The sequence below is a fragment of the Schistocerca nitens genome, chromosome 11 (assembly GCF_023898315.1).
Source record: "Schistocerca nitens isolate TAMUIC-IGC-003100 chromosome 11, iqSchNite1.1, whole genome shotgun sequence".
Taxonomy (NCBI): Eukaryota; Metazoa; Arthropoda; class Insecta; order Orthoptera; family Acrididae; genus Schistocerca; species Schistocerca nitens.
The window spans coordinates 157756789-157777414 of NC_064624.1; the positions used below are offsets into that span (position 1 = coordinate 157756789).

At 41.4% G+C, this 20626-nt stretch overlaps 1 protein-coding gene and 1 pseudogene across 1 annotated transcript in view; both read right to left on the reverse strand.

Annotated features, from left to right (window-relative positions):
• Positions 1-2215: 2215 nt before the first annotated feature.
• LOC126214115 (5S ribosomal RNA) lies at positions 2216-2333 on the reverse strand (annotated as a pseudogene).
• Positions 2334-18687: 16354 nt separating this feature from the next.
• Positions 18688-20626, reverse strand: part of LOC126212985 (putative ankyrin-containing lipoprotein Lxx09580) — a 90387-nt gene continuing 88448 nt past the window's right edge. The window contains exon 4 of the mRNA XM_049940527.1: positions 18688-19124. Within this exon, the coding sequence (XP_049796484.1) occupies positions 18740-19124 (385 nt within the window). The 3' untranslated portion in view covers positions 18688-18739. The remainder of the gene's footprint in view (positions 19125-20626) is intronic.

The window sequence follows — 20626 nt, forward strand, 5'->3', positions numbered from 1 at the left end:
CACCTAAATCCGAGTGAAAATATACGGGCATAGGTGAAAGGTAATGTGGCAAAAAAGAAGAAATTTACGCTCAGTGAGGTCGAAATGCTGGCAAAATAAGTCATTGCAAATGTTACGTTACGGGGTTGGTCTCAGGGTGTTAGCAATACCAAGAATGTATTTAAGGAGACATGTATTCATGAAGGACTGTGTCGAGTTTTCAGTTATACGTCACTTCTCTTCTTGCTGTGTTAGCAACTACTTCTTCTGCCTAAACACGGCAGAATTTACAGATATACATCTCACTAAGATTCTACTGCAGTTGAAATAGTGACAGAATCGTGAAACAGCGTATTATTAAACTAGCAACAGAGGGCGAGACGTATCATTAATTACGAGAAAGCCCATTCTCAGTATAAAAACATATGTGCAGCTTCTTCGTTTACTTTGTTGCAAAACCCGCAGCAGTTTTCGTTTCACAGGCAACTGATGCTCCTTGAAAATTACATTATTTGATTTAAAAGCTTCTGTAGTTGCCTGAATTCCGCAGTAGATACGGAAGTTTCGCATATCATTCATAGACGGCTGGTGTGGCCGAGCGGTTCTAGGCGCTTCAGTCTGGAACCTCGCGACTGCTACGGTCGCAGGTTCGAATCCTGCCTCGGGCATGGATGTGTGTGATGTCCTTAGGTTAATTAGGTTTAAGCAGTTCTAAGTTCTAGGGGGATGATGACCTCAGATGTTAAGTCCCATAGTGCTCAGAGCCATTTGAACCATTTTTGAACCATATCAATAATATGTCAAAACGCTCTCCTGTTTGCGTGCTACCATTTGCTAAAATCTTCTTTGGATATCTCAGACCGTTTATGTGAGAAAGGAGAGATTTATGACTATATCATTCTGGCTTTTTCACTGGCGTGTGCGTTCCTGACGGAAACCTTTAGACACATTTCATTTTCTGGACATTGGAGATAAAGAGCGATATCCTTCGAGGTTTAATATATAATTCAATACGGTACCTAAATTTTATATGCAGCCACATATGACCTAACTCATACCAAGCGCAAATTCGTAGCGATCCCTATTTTTCACAACAATCTAAGAATTTCTCGCAGTAGTTTAGCTAATAACGAAATATCACAGTAACTATGACCATTAACGAAATAATTGGTAACTGATCACGAAGCTGACGAATGAAGCCATAAGGTGTGCGAGACTAACAGTTTATTACTGTATAGGTTCTCCAAACTCGTTTGAGAAACACTGCAGATGGGCCAGCTTTCACGGCTGACGGGTTACGCGCCGAACAGGCCTGGCGTTTATCTTCGCATGCTGACTCGTTCAGCACACACTGGCAGCTGTACTTTCTGCCACTCGATCCGTACTGAACTGTCAAAAGTCGCAACTAATTTTAAACGCCCTATAGAACGTACGTTGGCACCCCTGCGCGTGGACGTACCCAGCGAGGGTTAGGGGGGGGGGGCAGCTGCCCCCCCCCCCCCTCCTAGAAGATATTCGCTGTTTTTTTACTAGTCTACTGTTTTATTTAATAAGAAATTCTGCATGTTTTCTCGGATTGTACAAGTGCATTCTTGTATTTAAAATGTTTATTAAAAGCAGTTTTTCACTGGTTTACTCTTTTATTTAATAACAAGTGCTGTATGTTGTCTCGAGTCCTTGTTTCCTGAGACTAGTATGACCTGCCCCCCCCCCCCCCTAGTTCAGATCCTGGGTACGCCCTTGCCCCTGCCACTAGGCAGCAAGAACAAATCTGCAAATGAAGCTGACTTCAAACTGGTTGAAAATACGTTGCCGCATTTTCGTCATTACACTAATTTTGTGTTCCGATTGGGAGAACAAGTACTACTCGATTGTAAACTGTGGCCGAGCGGACTGGCCGCGCGGTTTCGGGCGCCATGTCACGGATTGCGTGGCCCCTCCAGCTGGAGGTTCCAGTCCTCCCTCGGGCATGGGTGTGTGTGTGTGTTGTTCTTAGCATAAATCAGTGTAAGTAGTGTAGGGACCAATGCACTCAGCACTCCGTCTTCAGGCCACGAGTGGCCTACCGGGACCATCCGACCGCCGTGTCATCCTCGGTGGAGGATGCGGATAGGAGGGGCGTGGGGTCAGCACACCGCTCTCCCGGTCGTTATGGTGATATTCTTGACCAAAGCCGCTTATATTCGGTCGAGTAGCTCCTCAATCGGCATCACAACGCTGAGTGCACCCCGAAAAATGGCAACAGCACATGGCGGCCTGGATGGTCACCCATCCAAGTTCCGACCACGCCCGACAGCGCTTAACTTCGGTGATCTCACGGCAACCGGTGTATCCACTGCGGCAAGGCCGTTGCAGTAGCGGCCAATGACCTCAGTATTTGAACATTTTTTTTTAAACTGTGCTTGTCTTAAAAAGATCAACAATTGTGGATCACAGTTTGAGAGTTAACAATTTGTAACAAAACTTAAGGGGGAAAAAAACACAAATTTAAGCATTCAGATGTCGACAGTGGAAGTTATACAAGCAGTAATCCGGTTAATAAAAATACGACAGACAAGAACTGGAGAGTCTTTTAGCACTTCAGCAATTCGCGGCTTTGTGTCTCAAGCTAGTGTGGATCAGTGCGTAGTAAACGTTATTGTTATGAACATGATTCCTTTACATGCGACCAAGCCGATGTCGTCTAAGAACTGATAAAAATTTTAAACCGCAAAAAAGTTCAAATTCGAGGAGAGCACCGGGCAGTCGCAGGCTTTAGTAAATATTAAATACTAGACTTGGCCACTGTTTCTATGTTTCGATACAGTGTATCGATACGTGGAACTGTTTCAGCGTTTCGGAACGGCTGTGGTTCACTGTTTCGAAATAGTGGTGTTTCATTCCGCCCCTGTCTCGGATAACCGGACCAGATTCGATCTCGAGCCAGACACAAAAACTGTATCGTTGTTTCAAAATAAGGCTGTTTCAGTCCACCTGTGCTTGGAACGGACTAATTGTATCGAAACAGTGATGTTTCATTCCGCTCTGTGTCGAGCGAGATTCGGGCTCGGCACAGGTACTAAAACACACCATACCACTTCGTGAAACACTTTCAAGAGTGTCGAAATCTTTTTGACAAGCAATAGCATGAAGCTTAAGATATCCGAAAATAAAGCTTCGTTTCTAGCTGACTGTCCTATTCCGAAATGGCGTAACATCTGCTTTATAGACACTAACCAAACAACAAAACAACGCATACTACTCACATTCAAAATAATAAATAAGTGAAAATCATTCAGTTAAATTACACTTTTTTTATAACATACGCTTCTCTGTTCGTGTACAGTAAGCCTACAACATTTCGAATAAAAAAAGGCGAAGAGTGACAGTTATTAGACATATACATAAATTTGATGTAGGTAAGCTGTTTGACATATCACTGATAGTGTAATGGTGAACGGGAAGGGCTGACAAGCATGGTGAATTTATAGTAACGGTTCGAAACACCTTGAAAGACAAAATTGAAAAGTATGAAAGTCACACGACACGAAAGCAGCGCATTTGCTGCAGGAAATACGAAACTGCCAAGACACCTAACAAGGGGAGGCCGCCAATTGTGAAATTCAGATTCGATTCATACTGCGCATAATAAAAGCTCATGGCCAGAGGTGTAATGTGGCAAAGCACCAAGATGCACTTCTCAGCCGTTGTCGAGAAAACCGACAGTTAAAAGAAACCGTTGCGATGAAATACTCTCTACGATTAATAATTTTCTACAGCGTCGTGGCGCCGCGGTAAGCGCTCGGGTTTGTAATCCGAAGGTCGCCGGAGCGAATCTCGCGCCGTGCAACCTTTTTTTTTAGTATTTGTTTTTTGAATATATATATATATATATATATATATATATATATATAATTTTTTTTTTTTTTTTTTTTTGTCGCCCGCATCTCGTGGTCGTGCGGTAGCGTTCTCGCTTCCCACGCCCGGGTTCGATTCCCGGCGGGGTCAGAGATTTTCTCTGCCTCGTGATGGCTGGGTGTTGTGTGCTGTTCTTAGGTTAGTTATGTTTAAGTAGTTCTAAGTTCTAGGGGACTGATGACCACAGATGTTAAGTCCCATAGTGCTCAGAGCCATTTTTTTTTATTATTTTGTCCAAACTATCGATCGCTGCGACTCGGCTGCGCTAGTTGAGAAACGAATGCATAGCCTAGTTTATATTATTAGCACAGTCTAACATAACAGTCGCGAGACACTCACTGCTGTGAAAGTTGTTGCCTTTTGACATATTGAGCGACACTAGCGCTCAAAGCGGCGGGTAAGGTGAACGTCAGACGCGTCGTAAGCATGTTTGTTTACATCAATTTACTATGTAATTTCCGAATTATTCGAGTTATTTTCTTGCCTCCAAGAGTTTGTGTAGTATCAGAAGGCACATATGTTTCTAAAAACGATTCTAAAATAAGCGCAAGTATGGACAAAAACCATGAATAGAGTGGCAAGCTACAACACATTCGTGAAGAAACACTTGTGACATTGGACAGAATTGCAGCTTACCACGTTGATATCAAAAGAATATAAACACACAGATTCACATGTAAGAAGCACAGACATGTACCTCTACATGCGAAAGCGATCGACAGCTCATTTATAGTTCTGTAGGCCTACTGTGTTTGTCATTGTCGCCTGTTGCCACAAGTACATCCTTCTTCTCTGTATTATTCTAAGTGGGACATGCAACTGCCAAATAGTGGAAGAAATATGCTGAAAACATTATAATGAGCTGATTACATTACATTTCACGAAAAACCAAATATTTGAATAATTTTCAAACAATCTGTCTGTAGGCACTTTCCTTGTCCCGTAATAGCTTCGCTCGATCTGCACATTCTGGCACTTCACATGCTTTTGTAAGACACGAACAGCTGCACAATCTAACCACTTCATCGCCAAAGCAGGTCTGTGTTGATGTTCACACGAATCTGGCACTGATACATGGAGAGTTGAACTGGCTGCTTCTGTGTCATAGGACTGTTTTACAGCTTTAGATTGACTGTCGAATCTTTGTGGCAGTTTCCTCTTCATCGTCAGTTGAGGTGGCTTATTTGAAATGTCAAACAGTGTGGGTACTGCATTCCACACGAGTTTGTTATTGTCTGCGTTAATGAACTGCTTTTGTTCGAAATGTAGCGGGCAAAACCTAATATTATTGTACAGGTAAACTGAGTCTTTCTTCATAAGGTCTTCTCGTCTGCTATTAACTAGCCATTTTCTGCTCCTAAAACAAAACATTCATCATTTATACACATATAGTTAGCAAGTGAATCCTGACGATACAGTTTAGTAACATGATGGTATTTACCCCTCAGGATCCTTAGGAAACCTAAAAAAAGATAGCTGTTGTGTCTTCTTCCTGTTGTTGCTGCAATTTGTTGCGCTACAAACGCTCCCGATGGTAAAAACCATTGTATAAATCAGGCCCCCACAACCGCGCGAGTGGTCGACTGTGAAGAGCGGACAAATTGAATAGCTGGGCGGCGGCCATTAGAGTGGTAAACTGACGCGCCGAGTTCGAATGTTTATACATCGCTTTTGGTTATAAAATGCCTTCCCTTGAGTTAGGTCACAAACATAATGCCTCGTTTAAATACGTTACTACAATATACTTTTTAATTTATTAACAAACAGCAACTAGTCACTGTTTATGAATTTATCTTACGTACTACATGGAATCTGCCGTAGCTAAAAGTTATGTACGGGACCCCTAGCATTTTTCGTAGTTGATTTACGACAGATATACGAAAAATGCATCACAATACTCGAAGATTTCCCCACTATATTAATAGATATTTTCTGACTCTACCTTGCTTTAGATTTAATGACGAGAAGTGCGTTATATATGGCATAGTGCTTCGGCAACTCACGACCAAATTATCAAGTTTCAACCTAATCCAGACCATGAAAACAGTACCGATCATCCAACTTTCTTCCAAATGATCAGAACATATAAAATGGTATTCTGACGGTCGGAAATCTTGCCTCCTGACAGCGTGTAACCATTTTTGTAACAGCTGTGGTTTTGAGAAAGGAAACCTGAAAATAGATACACAGACATTATGCTAATACCCTGTTACAAAAACATTTATTAATCAAGTGCACTGACATACAAACAACTTTAAATATTCACATATCTGTGATGTGTAATATTCGTTCCTTTCTCGAATTTATTTGTACAATTAATCGCTGCACAACTCTTCACCATTGTACTTCTTTTGATTGGAACGTACAGACAGTAGAATTACGAGTAACGAATACTGTATGTACGCCCCAACAAATATACAACGTTGAATCAGGGTCTTCATAAACAACAATACTACACAACACATCAGACTACAACCACTATAATGGCGTCCAGCCGAAGGTTCAAATTATCCCGCGACTGCAGCGCCATCAGTGAGTCTAGTTATTTTTTTACAAGGTCTTTGGTATAAATCAAAATAAACAATCACTATTTGCTTTCACGATCGCGCTGAAGTCACAGTTCAACCTACCGGCCGCTTGGGGCGCTGCTGGCGCTGTAGGCAACAAAATCGAGGCGAAGTGTCGCGACTGTTATGTTATACTGTGTTGTTAGCCGCTAGATATCAGTTGTCTTCTGTTTTGCTTGGTAATCGTCATATGTTTAAAATGGCTACTCTGCAGCAGAAATAATTTCGTGTTGTCGAGTTTGCGAAGTGCAATTCCGTCATTACAGCGCAAAGATGTTTCAGGTTGAGGTACTAAATTGATGCTCCGAATGGGTGGAGCATTCGCAGATGGTATCGACAGTTTCTAGATACGGGTCGAGAGAAGCGTCCGATCCCACGCGTCGGCTTTGACCCGTGACGTAAGGGTGTTGTCGTGTGACGTCATGACGGCGCGGAGTTTGGTTTGAGTGTGGCTGTCTCCAGTTCTGTTTTACCTTATTTTATCTTGTTTTATTTACTTTTCTGATCTGTTCGTTCTATCTCGTGAGATATTTTTTAAATTTAAAAACACTTATTACTTATTTTAATTCTGTTTCCTCCAATTTCTGTTTTAGTTTATTATATTTATCTTTCTGATCTGTTCGTTCTATCCCGCGAGATTTTTTTTAAAAGACAAAAAACACTAATCAGCTACTGAAGCATCTTTATCTTCTATGGGTTGCAGGGGTTACGACCCCTGGGGAGGTGGGTGGGTATTCATGCATGGCTGTCTTCACTTACACGTTGTAGCTACGCAAGGCGTCTAAATTTGTTTATATTTAGTTTGCCCCCACCCAAAACACCCCATTTCCCGCACTTGTACCGTTAGTGTCATCAGGCTTCTTGTGGAAAGTGTGGGTTTTTGTTTCCGCCATATTTGTGACGTTATGGGTCAAAGCAGACGGGCGGGATCGGACGCTTCCGTATTTCCCTAGATACAGGACGTGCATGTTATGGAAAGAGACCTGGCTGCCCTCGTGTTCCTGAACAAAATGTTGCACGAATTCAAACTGCTTTCCAACTCGTCGCTCCAGTCGGGAGTTACAACTGCCAACAAGAACAATTTGGCGTGTTTTGAGACGTCGGTTGGTTATGAAGCTGTACAAGTTACAGCTGTTCCAAGCTCTGCGTCCTGATGACAAACGCAGACGTGTGGCATTTTGTAACGAGATTCTTGATGCTATTGACAATGATAACACTTTCGCACACCACATCGTTTTCATTGATGAAGCGACTTTCCATGTTAGTGCTCAGGTAAACAAACACAGTGTTCGAATTTTGGGCCTACAGAACCCACATGCAGCCACTGAACATGTACGAGATTCGCCCAAAAGTCAATGTGTTTTGTGCGACATCCCGATCGTCTGTTTAAAGCCCATACTTCTTTGATGGAAACACGGTTAACGGTCAGCAGTATTGCGCTATGTTACAAAACTGGCTTCTTCCGAGGCAACTTCATTTTTTCAATATAGTGGGGCACCTACTCACTGGAGTCGCCAAGTGCGTGAATATCTGCATGAAACTCTACTGAACCGTTGGATTCGTCGTGAAGGACTGGCGACTTACCATGTCTCAGCTGGGATCCACGGTCACCGGATTTCACATCCTCTGACTACTTCCTGTGGGGTTTCGTTAAAGACAACATTTATGTACCACTACTCCCACACAACCTGGAAGAGTTGAAGAACCGGATCCGTACTGCCATAACATCAGTGATGAAGGACACGCTTGCCCAAGTATGGGAGGAATTTGAGTATCGATATGATATTGTTCGTGTCGCTGATGGAGGACATATTGAAAATCTGTAATCTGAACTTGAGAGGTTAGTAAATACGTGCGCAAACTTTCATATTCGTATGTCTTAAACTTTCATAAATATATGCATTCGAAATACGTATATTCTTTTTGAAGCACCCTGTATTATTCCTGTCAGCAGCTTGGATGCACGATCTGTTAAGCTCATTGTGGGACAATGTTAATACTTGTCAGCTCTTCCTATCTTTGGAATTGTCTGGATGATGTCCTCTCCAAAATCCTGACGGTATACCGCCAGTCTCATACATTCTACATGCCAAAGTAAATAGACATTTTGTTGCCACTCCCACAATGATTTTCTGGTGGAATGTTATCCATCCCTTTTGCCTTATATGATCTTAAGTCTTTCAAAGCTCTTTTAAATTGTTTCTCATACTGCATTCCCTATCTCTTCTGTACCGACTTAGATTTCTTCTTCTATCATGTCATCAAACAAGTCTTCCCCTCATAGTGGCCTTCCATATACTCTTTCCGTCTACCTGCTCTCTTCTCTTCATTTAACAGAGGTATCTTCACTGCACTTTTAATGTTAGCATCAGTGCTTTCATCTTCTTCGGCTAAACAACTTTCAGCATCATTTTCAGCAGAAAAAAATGAATATTAGGAGATAACTGTTCACGTCCTAGCGAGTCTCGTCAGTCATCATAAGCAGCACGTGAGTACCAATCTTCTATGTCACTGACATCAGACTCATCCAGAATAGAAAGTGCATCTTCAATGGATAGCTACAAAAGCGTTAGAGTGCCGTTTTTACTTTAATTTTATCATGAGTTCCATAATTTTAGATTCATTCACAACTGTATTACTCATTGCCCAACCTGACGTGTTGGTAACATGCATTTTTAACCCCTGTTACCACACACTATAGAGTAGTTATTCCATTCACAAACAATGTTTACTGTTTGTGCTACGGTAACACAACATATTGTATTAAAATATTCCAATAAATTGTAGTAATATGAAAACAATGAATGCAACTATGTTACCTGTCGTGATGTGGCTGCTCACAGGAGAGGTCAGATGACGAGCTTGGTGAACTTTGTCTGCACCTCTGATTCATATGAACGACATTAGAGATCGCTATGTAAGCGTTAACAGGCGTGTCACGGCAGGCATTAAGCAGAAGGGAAACAAACAGTAGTTTCTGCAGAACTTCAAACTCACTGTGACATTTATATCGTGCAGGCACTAGACAGTTAATGTACATGAAGAGCAAGTGTTACAACATAATTCCCTGGGCCACACAAGAAGTTACTTGTACTTCTAATAACTCTCAAACTAAGACAAAATGCTGCATCCTTCACACTAAGAAATCGCCAATCCAGTCACAAATTTCAAATTGATAGCCCATATGTTTGTACTTTAGTCAATAGGTGTTGGCATAATAGTTAATCAAATGCTTTTTGCAAATAAATACTGCTTCTAACTGACTGTCTTATTCCATTGCTTTCAAGGCGTCTTGTGAGAAAAGCGTGAGGTGGATTTTGGATGACCTAAGTTTCCGAAATTTTTCTGATTGTCATGAAGGAGGTCATTCTTTTGGAGATACTCTTTCACAGTCTGTTTTAAACTATGCCAGATATACGTTTGCTGTCCTATTGACATACCATATGTACATCACACACATCATCTGAGTAAACACTTTTGAATTATTTCTCAAATGAAAACTTCTCATCAGAATTTGAATCGGTGCCTAATGGCCCCCTAAGTGCTAGACATGAGTCTTGTGGCAGTATGAAGGTACAGAAATTTGAAAGGCTCGTTGTGTGCAGCTATTTTTGCTTCCATACAAACGTAGGTCATTTTTTTAGAAAAATAAAAAAAAATTATTCCACATTTATTGAATGTAACAGTTGGAGCTTCCCCCATGAACCATGGACCTTGCCGTTGGTGGGTCGGCTTGCGTGCCTCAGCGATACAGATGGCCGTACCGTAGATGCAACCACAACGGTGGGGTATGTGTTGAGAGGCCAGACAAACATGTGGTTCCTGAAGAGGGGCAGCAGCCTTTTCAGTAGTTGCAGGGGCAACAGTCTGGATGATTGACTGATCTGGCCTTGTAACATTAACCAAAACGGCCTTGCTGTGCTGGTACTGCGAACGGCTGAAAGCAAGGGGAAACTACAGCCGTAATTTTTCCCGAGGACATGCAGCTTTACTGTATGATTAAATGATGATGGCGTCCTCTTCGGTAAAATATTCCGGAGGTAAAATAGCGGGGACTACTCAAGAGGACGTCGTTATCAGGAGAAAGAAAACTGGAATTATACGGATCGGAGTGTGGAATGTCAGATCCCTTAATCGGGCAGGTAGGTTAGAAAATTTAAAAAGGGAAATGGATAGGTTAAAGTTAGATATAGTGGGAATTAGTGAAGTTCGGTGGCAGGAGGAACAAGACTTTTGGTCAGGTGATTACAGGGTTATAAATACAAAATCAAATAGGGGTAATGCAGGAGTAGGTTTAATAATGAATAAAAAATAGGAGTGCGGGTTAGCTACTACAAACAGCATAGTGAACGCATTATTGTGGCCAAGATAGACACAAAGCCCATGCCTACTACAGTAGTACAAGTTTATATGCCAACTAGCTCTGCAGATGATGAAATTGATGAAATGTATGACGAGATAAAAGAAATTATTCAGGTAGTAAAGGGAGACGAAAATTGAATAGTCATGGGTGACTGGAATTCGTCAGTAGGAAAAGGGAGAGAAGGAAACATAGTAGGTGAATATGGATTGGGGGGGAAGAAATGAAAGAGGAAGCCGCCTTGTAGAATTTTGCACAGAGCATAACTTAATCATAGCTAACACTTGGTTCAAGAATCATAAAAGAAGGTTGTATACCTGGAAGAATCCTGGAGATACTAATAGGTATCAGATAGATTATATAATGGTAAGACAGAGATTTATGAACCAAGTTTTAAATTGTAAGACATTTCCAGGGACAGATGTGGATTCTGACCACAATCTATTGGTTATGAACTGCAGATTGAAACTGAAGAAACTGCAAAAAGGTGGGAATTTAAGGAGATGGGACCTGGATAAACTGAAAGAACCAGAGGTTGTAGAGAGTTTCAGGGAGAGCATAAGGGAACAATTGACAGGAATGGGGGAAAGAAATACAGTAGAAGAAGAATGGGTAGCTCTGAGGGATGAAGTAGTGAAGGCAGCAGAGGATCAAGTAGGTAAAAAGAAGAGGGCTAATAGAAATCCTTGGATAACAGAAGAAATATTGAATTTAATTGATGAAAGGAGAAAATATAAAAATGCAGTAAATGAAGCAGGCAAAAGGGAATACAAACGTCTCAAAAATGAGATCGACAGAAAGTGCAAAATGGCTAAGCAGGGATGGCTAGAGGACAAATGTAAGGATGTAGAGGCTTGTCTCACTAGGGGTAAGATAGATACTGCCTACAGGAAAATTAAAGAGACCTTTGGAGAGAAGAAAACCACTTGTATGAATATCAAGAGCTCAGATGGCAACCCAGTTCTAAGCAAAGAAGGGAAGGCAGAAAGGTGGAAGGAGTATATAGAGGGTTTATACAAGGGCGATGTACTTGAGGACAATATTATGGAAATGGAAGAGGATGTAGATGAAGATGAAATGGGAGATACGATACTGCGTGAAGAGTTTGACAGAGCACTGAAAGACCTGAGTCGAAACAAGGCCCCGGGAGTAGACAACATTCCATTAGAACTACTGATGGCCTTGGGAGAGCCAGTCATGACAAAACTCTACCATCTGGTGAGCAAGATGTATGAGACAGGCGAAATACCCACAGACTTCAAGAAGAATATAATAATTCCAATACCAAAGAAAGCAGGTGTTGACAGATGTGAAAATTACCGAACTATCAGTTTAATAAGTCACAGCTGCAAAATACTAACGCGAATTCTTTACAGACGAATGGAAAAACTGGTAGAAGCGGACCTCAGGGAAGATCAGTTTGGATTCTGTAGAAATGTTGGAACACGTGAGGCAATACTAACCTTACGACTTATCTTAAAAGAAAGATTAAGAAAAGGCAAACCTACGTTTCTAGCATTTGTAGACTTAGAGAAAGCTTTTGACACCGTTAACTGGAATACTCTCTTTCAAATTCTGAAGGTGGCAGGGGTAAAATACAGGGAGCGAAACGCTATTTACAATTTGTACAGAAACCAGATGGCAGTTATAAGAGTCGAGGGGCATGAAAGGGAAGCAGTGGTTGGGAAAGGAGTGAGACAGGGTTGTAGCCTCTGCCTGATGTTATTCAATGTGTATATTGAGCAAGCAGTAAAGGCAACAAAAGAAAAATTCGGAGTAGGTATTAAAATTCATGGAGAAGAAGTAAAAACTTTGAGGTTCGCCGATGACATTGTAATTCTGTCAGAGACAGCAAAGGACTTGGAAGAGCAGTTGAACGGAATGGACAGTGTCTTGAAAGGAGGATATAAGATGAACATCAACAAAAGCAAAACGAGGATAATGGAATGTAGTCAGATTAAATCGGGTGATGCTGAGGGGATTATATTAGGAAATGAGACACTTAAAGTAGTAAAGGAGTTTTGCTATTTAGGAAGTAAAATAACTGATGATGGTCGAAGTAGAGAGGATATAAAATGTAGACTGGCAATGGCAAGGAAATCGCTTCTGAAGAAGAGAAATTTGTTAACATCGAGTATAGATTTCAGTGTCAGGAAGTCGTTTCATAAAGTATTTGTATGGAGTGTAGCCATGTATGGAAGTGAAACATGGACGATAACCAGTTTGGACAAGAAGAGAATAGAAGCTTTCGAAATGTGGTGCTACAGAAGAATGCTGAAGATAAGGTGGGTAGATCACGTAACTAATGAGGAGGTATTGAATAGGATTGGGGAGAAGTTTGTGGCACAACTTGACTAGAAGAAGGGATCGGTTGGTAGGACATGTTTTGAGGCATCAAGGGATCACAAATTTAGCATTGGAGGGCAGCGTGGAGGGTAAAAATCGTAGAGGGAGACCAAGAGATCAATACACTAAGCAGATTCAGAAGGATGTAGGTTGCAGTAGGTACTGGGAGATGAAGAAGCTTGCACAGGATAGAGTAGCATGGAGAGCTGCATCAAACCAGTCTCAGGACTGAAGACCACAACAACAACAACAACAACAGTTGGAGATACTATATAATCTTGATAACAATAACTTAGAATTATTTACTTGTTTTGTGGGCATAAACAATAATTTTATTCCCTGTCCTTTCATTATTTTAATTACCATGTCACCGAATCATGCAGACTGATTTATGTCGTATTTCCTGTACAGCATTTTGAACAGACGATATTGTAGGCTATGTTCAAAGCTGACAATCTCACTGCTGCCTGACGTACACTTCAAATTGTTTTTGATGGTAGTAGTTTGGTTATGTAAAGTAGGCAAACAATATTTATAGAATATGAACTTTTTTATTTTTCACATATGCTGTCTTTATTGTCTCACTGTAGTACTGCACCTTCTTCTTCCTTCTGTGCTTTATACCATAGACAAAATGTATGAGAAACTCATTGGAATCCAGTTGATTTACATTTTGTCTCAGGCAGTATCATATTACATTGTCATTGTACCATAGCTTGTAAGGTAGGGTGTAACTACTGTCTGGTAGCAAGAAGCAAAACTCTGACAGTTGAGACTGCAGGCCATAATGTTTTGTCATATATTCTGGCAAAGTGTCAAGTTCTTTCTATCTGTGTAAACATTATTTAAAATACCATGAGTACCACTGGTTTTTATTCCTTCGAATTGGAGCAGCATTCACGTGTTGTGTGTTGTGCTTGCAGACTGAGTACACAAACTGCTAAATCGGTATATTCATAATTTTTACTTATGGACCATCTAACAGCAACTGAATAAAACACAATTTTAGTGCTATACGTGTTTCGCCTTTCTTTTCTGTAAGGCATCATCAGTGGCCTGGAATATATACATATGTTAGCTATTTAATTTACATTTTTTGTCATGTGCCTTTAGGTTATAAACAGTTCTGGTGGTTGGTATTTCCTATTAAGTAGTAATGTTTTGAACTGCACTTACAGGTTGCATGGACAATTTCTTACATATTACGCTCCTGTTGAATGTTTGGTGTTGTTCTTCTTCTTATGAATGCCAATTTGAGGTTTTTTCCCACATTCCACAGCAGTATGAACTGAAAGCTCGTTTGAATGCAATGTTTTGGTTTCTGTTGCCGACTATCAAATGTTTTCGCCAAAGATTGAATGTTATTGCCAAACTTTCGAGTGTAATTATCATGGAGGTATCAGGAGGGGAGATGGCACTATGGCCGTCTGCTGTACGTCTGTTTGAAGCCGGTGGGCCGCCATGTTTGATTGGTCAAAACAGTGACAGAGCTCTTGTTAGAGTTGCGTGTTCTTCATATTTAACGTTATGTCTGCGAAATAATTTCAGATGATGAGTGTTACAATGTTTACATGCATAACACAACGTCAGAATAGCTTTTTCAGGTGTTTTCGTTTTGTTTTTAATGCGTTTTTGCCCCAGCAATACAACTGATTTGGTCTCGTTAACTTAAGTGTTTCTTTTGGATACGAACTTCGAATGATGAAAAATAATAGTGTACTAAGCTCTTTTCAAACTCAAATCACCTTTTACTGTATTTGTGTCGATGTAAACTGAAAGCAGAACCCGAAAGCTATGCTAGTTTACATACCGGATGATATTTCTTACTCGTTTACACACTTATACTAAATTTCATTTGTAAATACAAACATCGTTTGTGCTTTGTCAAGAAAAATAAGCATATGAACCCACAGAGCCCTACGAGCTTCATTGATCGGAAATCTGAAATAAAATAAGAAGAAAACAGTTTCACAAAACGTAAACAAGGCCGCACATCTCACGAATATAAACGACAATATTTTACGAACGGGGCCACTTACGCATGGAACGTGATTCCTCTTAACTTGGTAGCACGATTCCAACGGTTAGTACACCCGTAAACAACGCAAACCGGCATTTTAAAATGAAAAAAACCTTCAGCAGCTCTAGACAGCAGCACAATCGGAAACGAGTCTTCTGACCAAACTACAATGGCGGAGCTCGGTTTCTGTCGGCTTCAAGTTTGTGACGTCATGGGATCTCCCCTCCTTATACCTCCATGGTAATTATTGAAGTATCTATGATCTGTGTGTGTGTGTGTGTGTGTGTGTGTGTGTGTGTGTGTGTGTGTGTGTGTGTGTGTCCCCAGATGGTGTGGGGAAGAGTTTTTTTGTTTTATGTTCATATGTTATGTTTATGTCCATAAGTAAAAATTATCAATATACTGTAATATTACACGCAACTGAGGAAGACAGGACTAAAGAAGTTGAAGAAAACTGCTAAATCAGTTTCCCAGTCACTGTGAGTCATAGTTCGCCAGGTTGCCAGCTGGGACAGTGAGGGCAGTGTCAGTGCAAAGCCTTCTAGATACGAGGCCTACGCACAGCGGCCATATTGCCATGTGATGTCACAAACTGTTGGCCACCCAGGCCCCCACAACCGCACGAGTGGTCGACTGTGAAGAGCGGACAAATTGAATAGCTGGCCGGCGGCCATTAGAGTGGTAAACTGACGCGCCGAGTTCGAATGTTTATACATCGCTTTTGGTTATAAAACGCCTTCCCTTGAGTTAGGTCACAAACATAATGCCTCATTTAAATACGTTACTACAATATACTTTTTAATTTATGAACAAACAGCAACTAGTCACTGTTTATGAATTTATCTTACGTACTACATGGAATCTGCCGTAGCTAAAAGTTACGTACTGGACCCCTAGCATTTTTCGTAGTTGATTTACGACAGATATACGAAAAATGCATCACAATACTCGAAGATTTGCCCACTATATTAATAGATATTTTCTGACTCTACCTTGCTTTAGATTTTATGACGAGAAGTGCGTTATATATGGCATAGTGCTTTGGCAACTCACGACCAAATTATCAAGTTTCAACCTAACCTAGACCATGAAAACACTACAGATCAGCCAACTTTCTTCAAAATAATCAGAACATATAAAATGGTATTCTGTCGGTCGGAAATGTTGCCTCCTGACAGCGTGTAACCATTTTTATAACAGCTGTGGTTTTGAGAAAGGAAACCTGCAAATAGATGCACAGATATTATGCTAGTACCGTGTTACAAAAACATTTATCAAGCAAGTGCACTGACATACAAAACAACTTAAAATATCCACATACCTGTGAAATGTAATATTTGTTCCTTTCTCGAATTTATTTGTACAATTAATCGCTGCACGGCTCTTCACCATTGTACTTCTTTTGATTGGAACGTACAGACAGTAGAATTACGAGTAACAAATACTGTATGTACGTCCCAACAAATATACAACGTTGAATCAGGGTCTTCATAAACAACAGTACTACACAACACATCAGACTACAACCACTATAATGGCGTCCAGCCGAAGGTTCAAATTATCCGGCGACTGCAGCGCCATCAGTGAGTCTAGTTATTTTTTACAACGTCTTTGTGGCCACCTTATCTTCAGTCGGCAGTCCTGTTGGCGTGTATATTGTGTTGAAAGTGTGTGACACGTGAAACTGATATAGATTTCATACAGTATTCACCTACATTTCTTTGACGTATGGGATACAAGTGTTGCGTTCTCTTTTGCCAGGGAAATTATAAATCCCAAAAAGGCCTGAAAGTGCACGTTTCAGTTTCCCAAGTGTGTGAAGTTGAGAAATCGCTAGGCTGCAGCTATTCCCAGACAGGAATCTGTGTCTACGCGTCATTCAAGGGTAAGTAAATGACAAAAATTTTATACCGTGTTATTTGTTTCCATTGCACCACACTTGCTAATTGTTTTTAAAAGCAGTTATGTATCATTTACCAGTATAATTTGTTTCTTAATTCTGGACCATTGCTGCGAGGTTAATACGAAGCTGACTGTGAAATGTCTCTCATATTTGCAAGTATTGTCACACAGAATAGTCATATTAATTACTGTTTAGTATTCCTTATCATTCCTACCAGATTATTGAGTTTCCAGTACTTTTATTTGGAAGAGCTACAGAATGATTTTGTTCAGTTTTACACATACAGCTATTCGGAAATAATTTCAATTTGAGTAAACTACCTTAGAAAATTGTTTTAATGAATTCAGCGTTCATCAGATTAAGCAGTACAGAAAGCAGAATTTTGAGGTAAGTGCATTGTGATTAAATTAACAGCACTCTGTGACACGAATTTCAGTCAAGGATATAGGAGAAACAATCTTTCCATGTTTAAGGTTCTAAAGTTCTGGAGAAGCAGGGAAATAAAATATTTTTGGCTCTGACCACTATGGGACTTAACTTCTGAGGTCATCAGTCCCCTAGAACTTAGAACTACTTAAACCTAACTAACCTAAGGACATCACACACATCCATGCTCGAGGCAGGATTCGAACCTGCGACCATAGCGGTCGCGCAGTTCCAGACTGAATTGCCTAGAACCACTCGGACAATCCAGCCGGCAAAATATAATTTAGGGTTTCTTGATTCATTAAACATTATGTCAGTAGGTGCTCCATTTCGTCGAATGATTTGAGTTTCGTGTGAGGTCAGCAAATTTTGAAGTGGAGAAGAAATGCTGGCCGCAGTGGCCGTGCGGTTCTAGGCGCTCCAGTCCGGAGCCGCGCTGCTGCTATGTTCGCAGATTCGAATCCTGCCTCGGGCATGGGTGTGTGTGATGTCCTTAGGTTAGTTCTAGGGGTCTGATGACCACAGCAGTTGAGTCCCCTAATGCTCAGAGCCATTTGAACCATTTGGAGAGGAAAATTTACGAAAATAACCAGGGAAACAAATTCTTAAATTCTGTAGGAGCTCCAACTGCTTCATTTAAAATCGAAAACGTCTGCTTGTTGTTGCATATTGCCGATTTTTTACGGCAAGAAAACTTAGCTCCTGAGGTAAAAACCAGAATTTAAAATTACAGTTTGTATTCAAGGCTAGATACATGTATTTAAGGCAAATCGTCAAAATAATTTTACATCTTTAAATAACATAGGGCAGTTTTGTTCAGTTACTTTACGCAATGATATAAATTTCCATACTACCATTACAAGAACATGTAGAAGAGGAAAGCACAAAAATTCCTATGTGGTCTCAGCTCTAAAACTCGTAAAGTTCGTACCCTGTCCGACCAGAGATGCTGCGTGGCAGCCCCTAAAGACGCTCTGCTGAAGTGATGCTGTTCTCAGGGAAATGTAGTAAGTGTGCATAGGACGAAAATGAGAAAATAGATTGTTGTAGCACCCTGTAAAGTGAGAGTGAATTTTCATATTGCCTGGTACAATACATGATAATATTTCCATTAACTGCAGCCTTACAGCTGGACATTGAACGCTTACTGGTTCTTCTATGATTTTTTAAATTAAAAGTGAAGTGATAATATGATTTCAGATGGTAAGACTTTATTAAGTAAGTTTGTTGTACTGGTAGTTTCACGTTAGCATTTCTACAATCTCCTGGTGGCCCGACACTGTGGCGACGCATAGCGGTGTGTCCCCATCTGCATCGCAGGCCCCCTTGTCGGCTCCTGCCTCTAGCAGCCGAGACACCACCTCTGTATGGCCGTACTGTGCAGCCAAGAGCAGAGGCGTGCTGTGCCAGTTGTTTCTGGCGTCCACCTCAGCCCCACTGCGCAGCAGACGTATCACAGCCTGCACGCATCCCCTCCGAGCTGCCCAGTGGAGGGCAGTGTCCCTCTTGAATGTGTCCCTCGCTCTCACATCTGCACCCGCCATCAGCAGCGCCCGCAGCTTGCCGACTCTCCCATTCTTAGCCGCATCGATCAGCTCCCTGCCCTTCTCCTCTGCTGTAAGGCCCCTGCAAAAAAAAACGAGAAGTTCTCACACCTTTCTGCAAATATGCTCTTCTAATGAAGAAAACTATCACAGAAGAAGACCAGTTCCTACTATTTACAAGGAAATTATTTAACACACACACGGTTTACTGAGGTTCTTATTATGTTTATGTGCCTGAAGGCAACAACAAACTTGAAAGTTACAACAGAAAATTAGCATTTCATGCACATCTTTAGATTGCCATTTGTACTACGGCCCCGACTAAATCTTGGCGTAATGAGATTTTCACTCTGTAGCGGAGTGTGCGCTGATATGAAACTTCCTGGAAGATTAAAACTGTGTGCCGGCCCGAGACTCGAACTCGGGTAAGTGTTCTACCACATGAGGTACCCAAGCACGACTCAAGCCCTATCCTCACAGCTTCACTTCTGCCAGTACCTCGTCTCCTACCTTCCAAACTTTACAGAAGCCCTCCTGCAAACCTTGCAGAACTGGCACTCCTGAAAGGAAGGGTATTGCCTCATTCTGGAAACATCCCCCAGGCTGTGGCTAAGCCATGTCTCCGCGATACCTTTTCTTTCAGGAGTGCTAGTTCTGCAAGGTTCGCAGGAGAGCTTCTGTAAAGTTTGGAAGGTAGGAGTCGAGGTACTGGCAGAAGTGAAGCTGTGAGGAAGGGGCGTGAGTCGTGCTTGGGTAGCTCAGTTGGTAGAGCACTTGCCTGTGAAAGGGAAAGGTCCCGAGTTCGAGTCTCGGCCCGGCACACAATTTTAATCTGCCAGGAAGTTTCATACCAGTGCACACTCCGCTGCAGAGTGAAAATCTCATTCTGGAAACATCCCCCAGGCTGTGGCTAAGTCATGTCTCCGCAATACCCTTTCTTTCAGGAGTGCTGTCTCTGCAAGGTTCGCAGGAGAGCTTCTGAAAAATTTCGGAAGGTAGGAGACGAGGTACTGGCAGAAGTGAAGCTGTGAGGACGGGGTGTGAGTCGTGCTTGGGTAACTCAGTTGGTAGAGCACTTGCCCGCGAAAGGCAAAGGTCCCGAGTTCGAGTCTCGGTCCGGCACACAGTTTTAATCTGTCAGGAAGTTTCAACAAACCTGCAAGTTACAACAGAAAACTAGCGTTTCATGCTCTTCTTTAGATTGCCATTTGTACTACTGCCCCGACTAAATCTTGGCATCTTGAGCAAGCTGTAGACCTCTCACTGCTGATGTACATGCCGAGAAATGCACTTTGTCTGTCCTACCAGTATGTGACAGCCTCACTCCAGCGAGCATAGCATACGACACCTGCATTCTCACAGTACAAACTGTGTGTTGCTTTTCCTCAGAAGTAAGATGTGCCACAATCTTTATTAACTAACGGCATTACAGAACAAATTCCGTCTGTTATTCTGTCAAGTGAGATATTACAACTGACAAATCGAATATCCATCAATCCTCTATCTAAAAATATAATGAACAAATAGAGCTGCTAATTCTGTTGGCACCCACCTACATAGGGAGGAATTATCATCATGATAAAA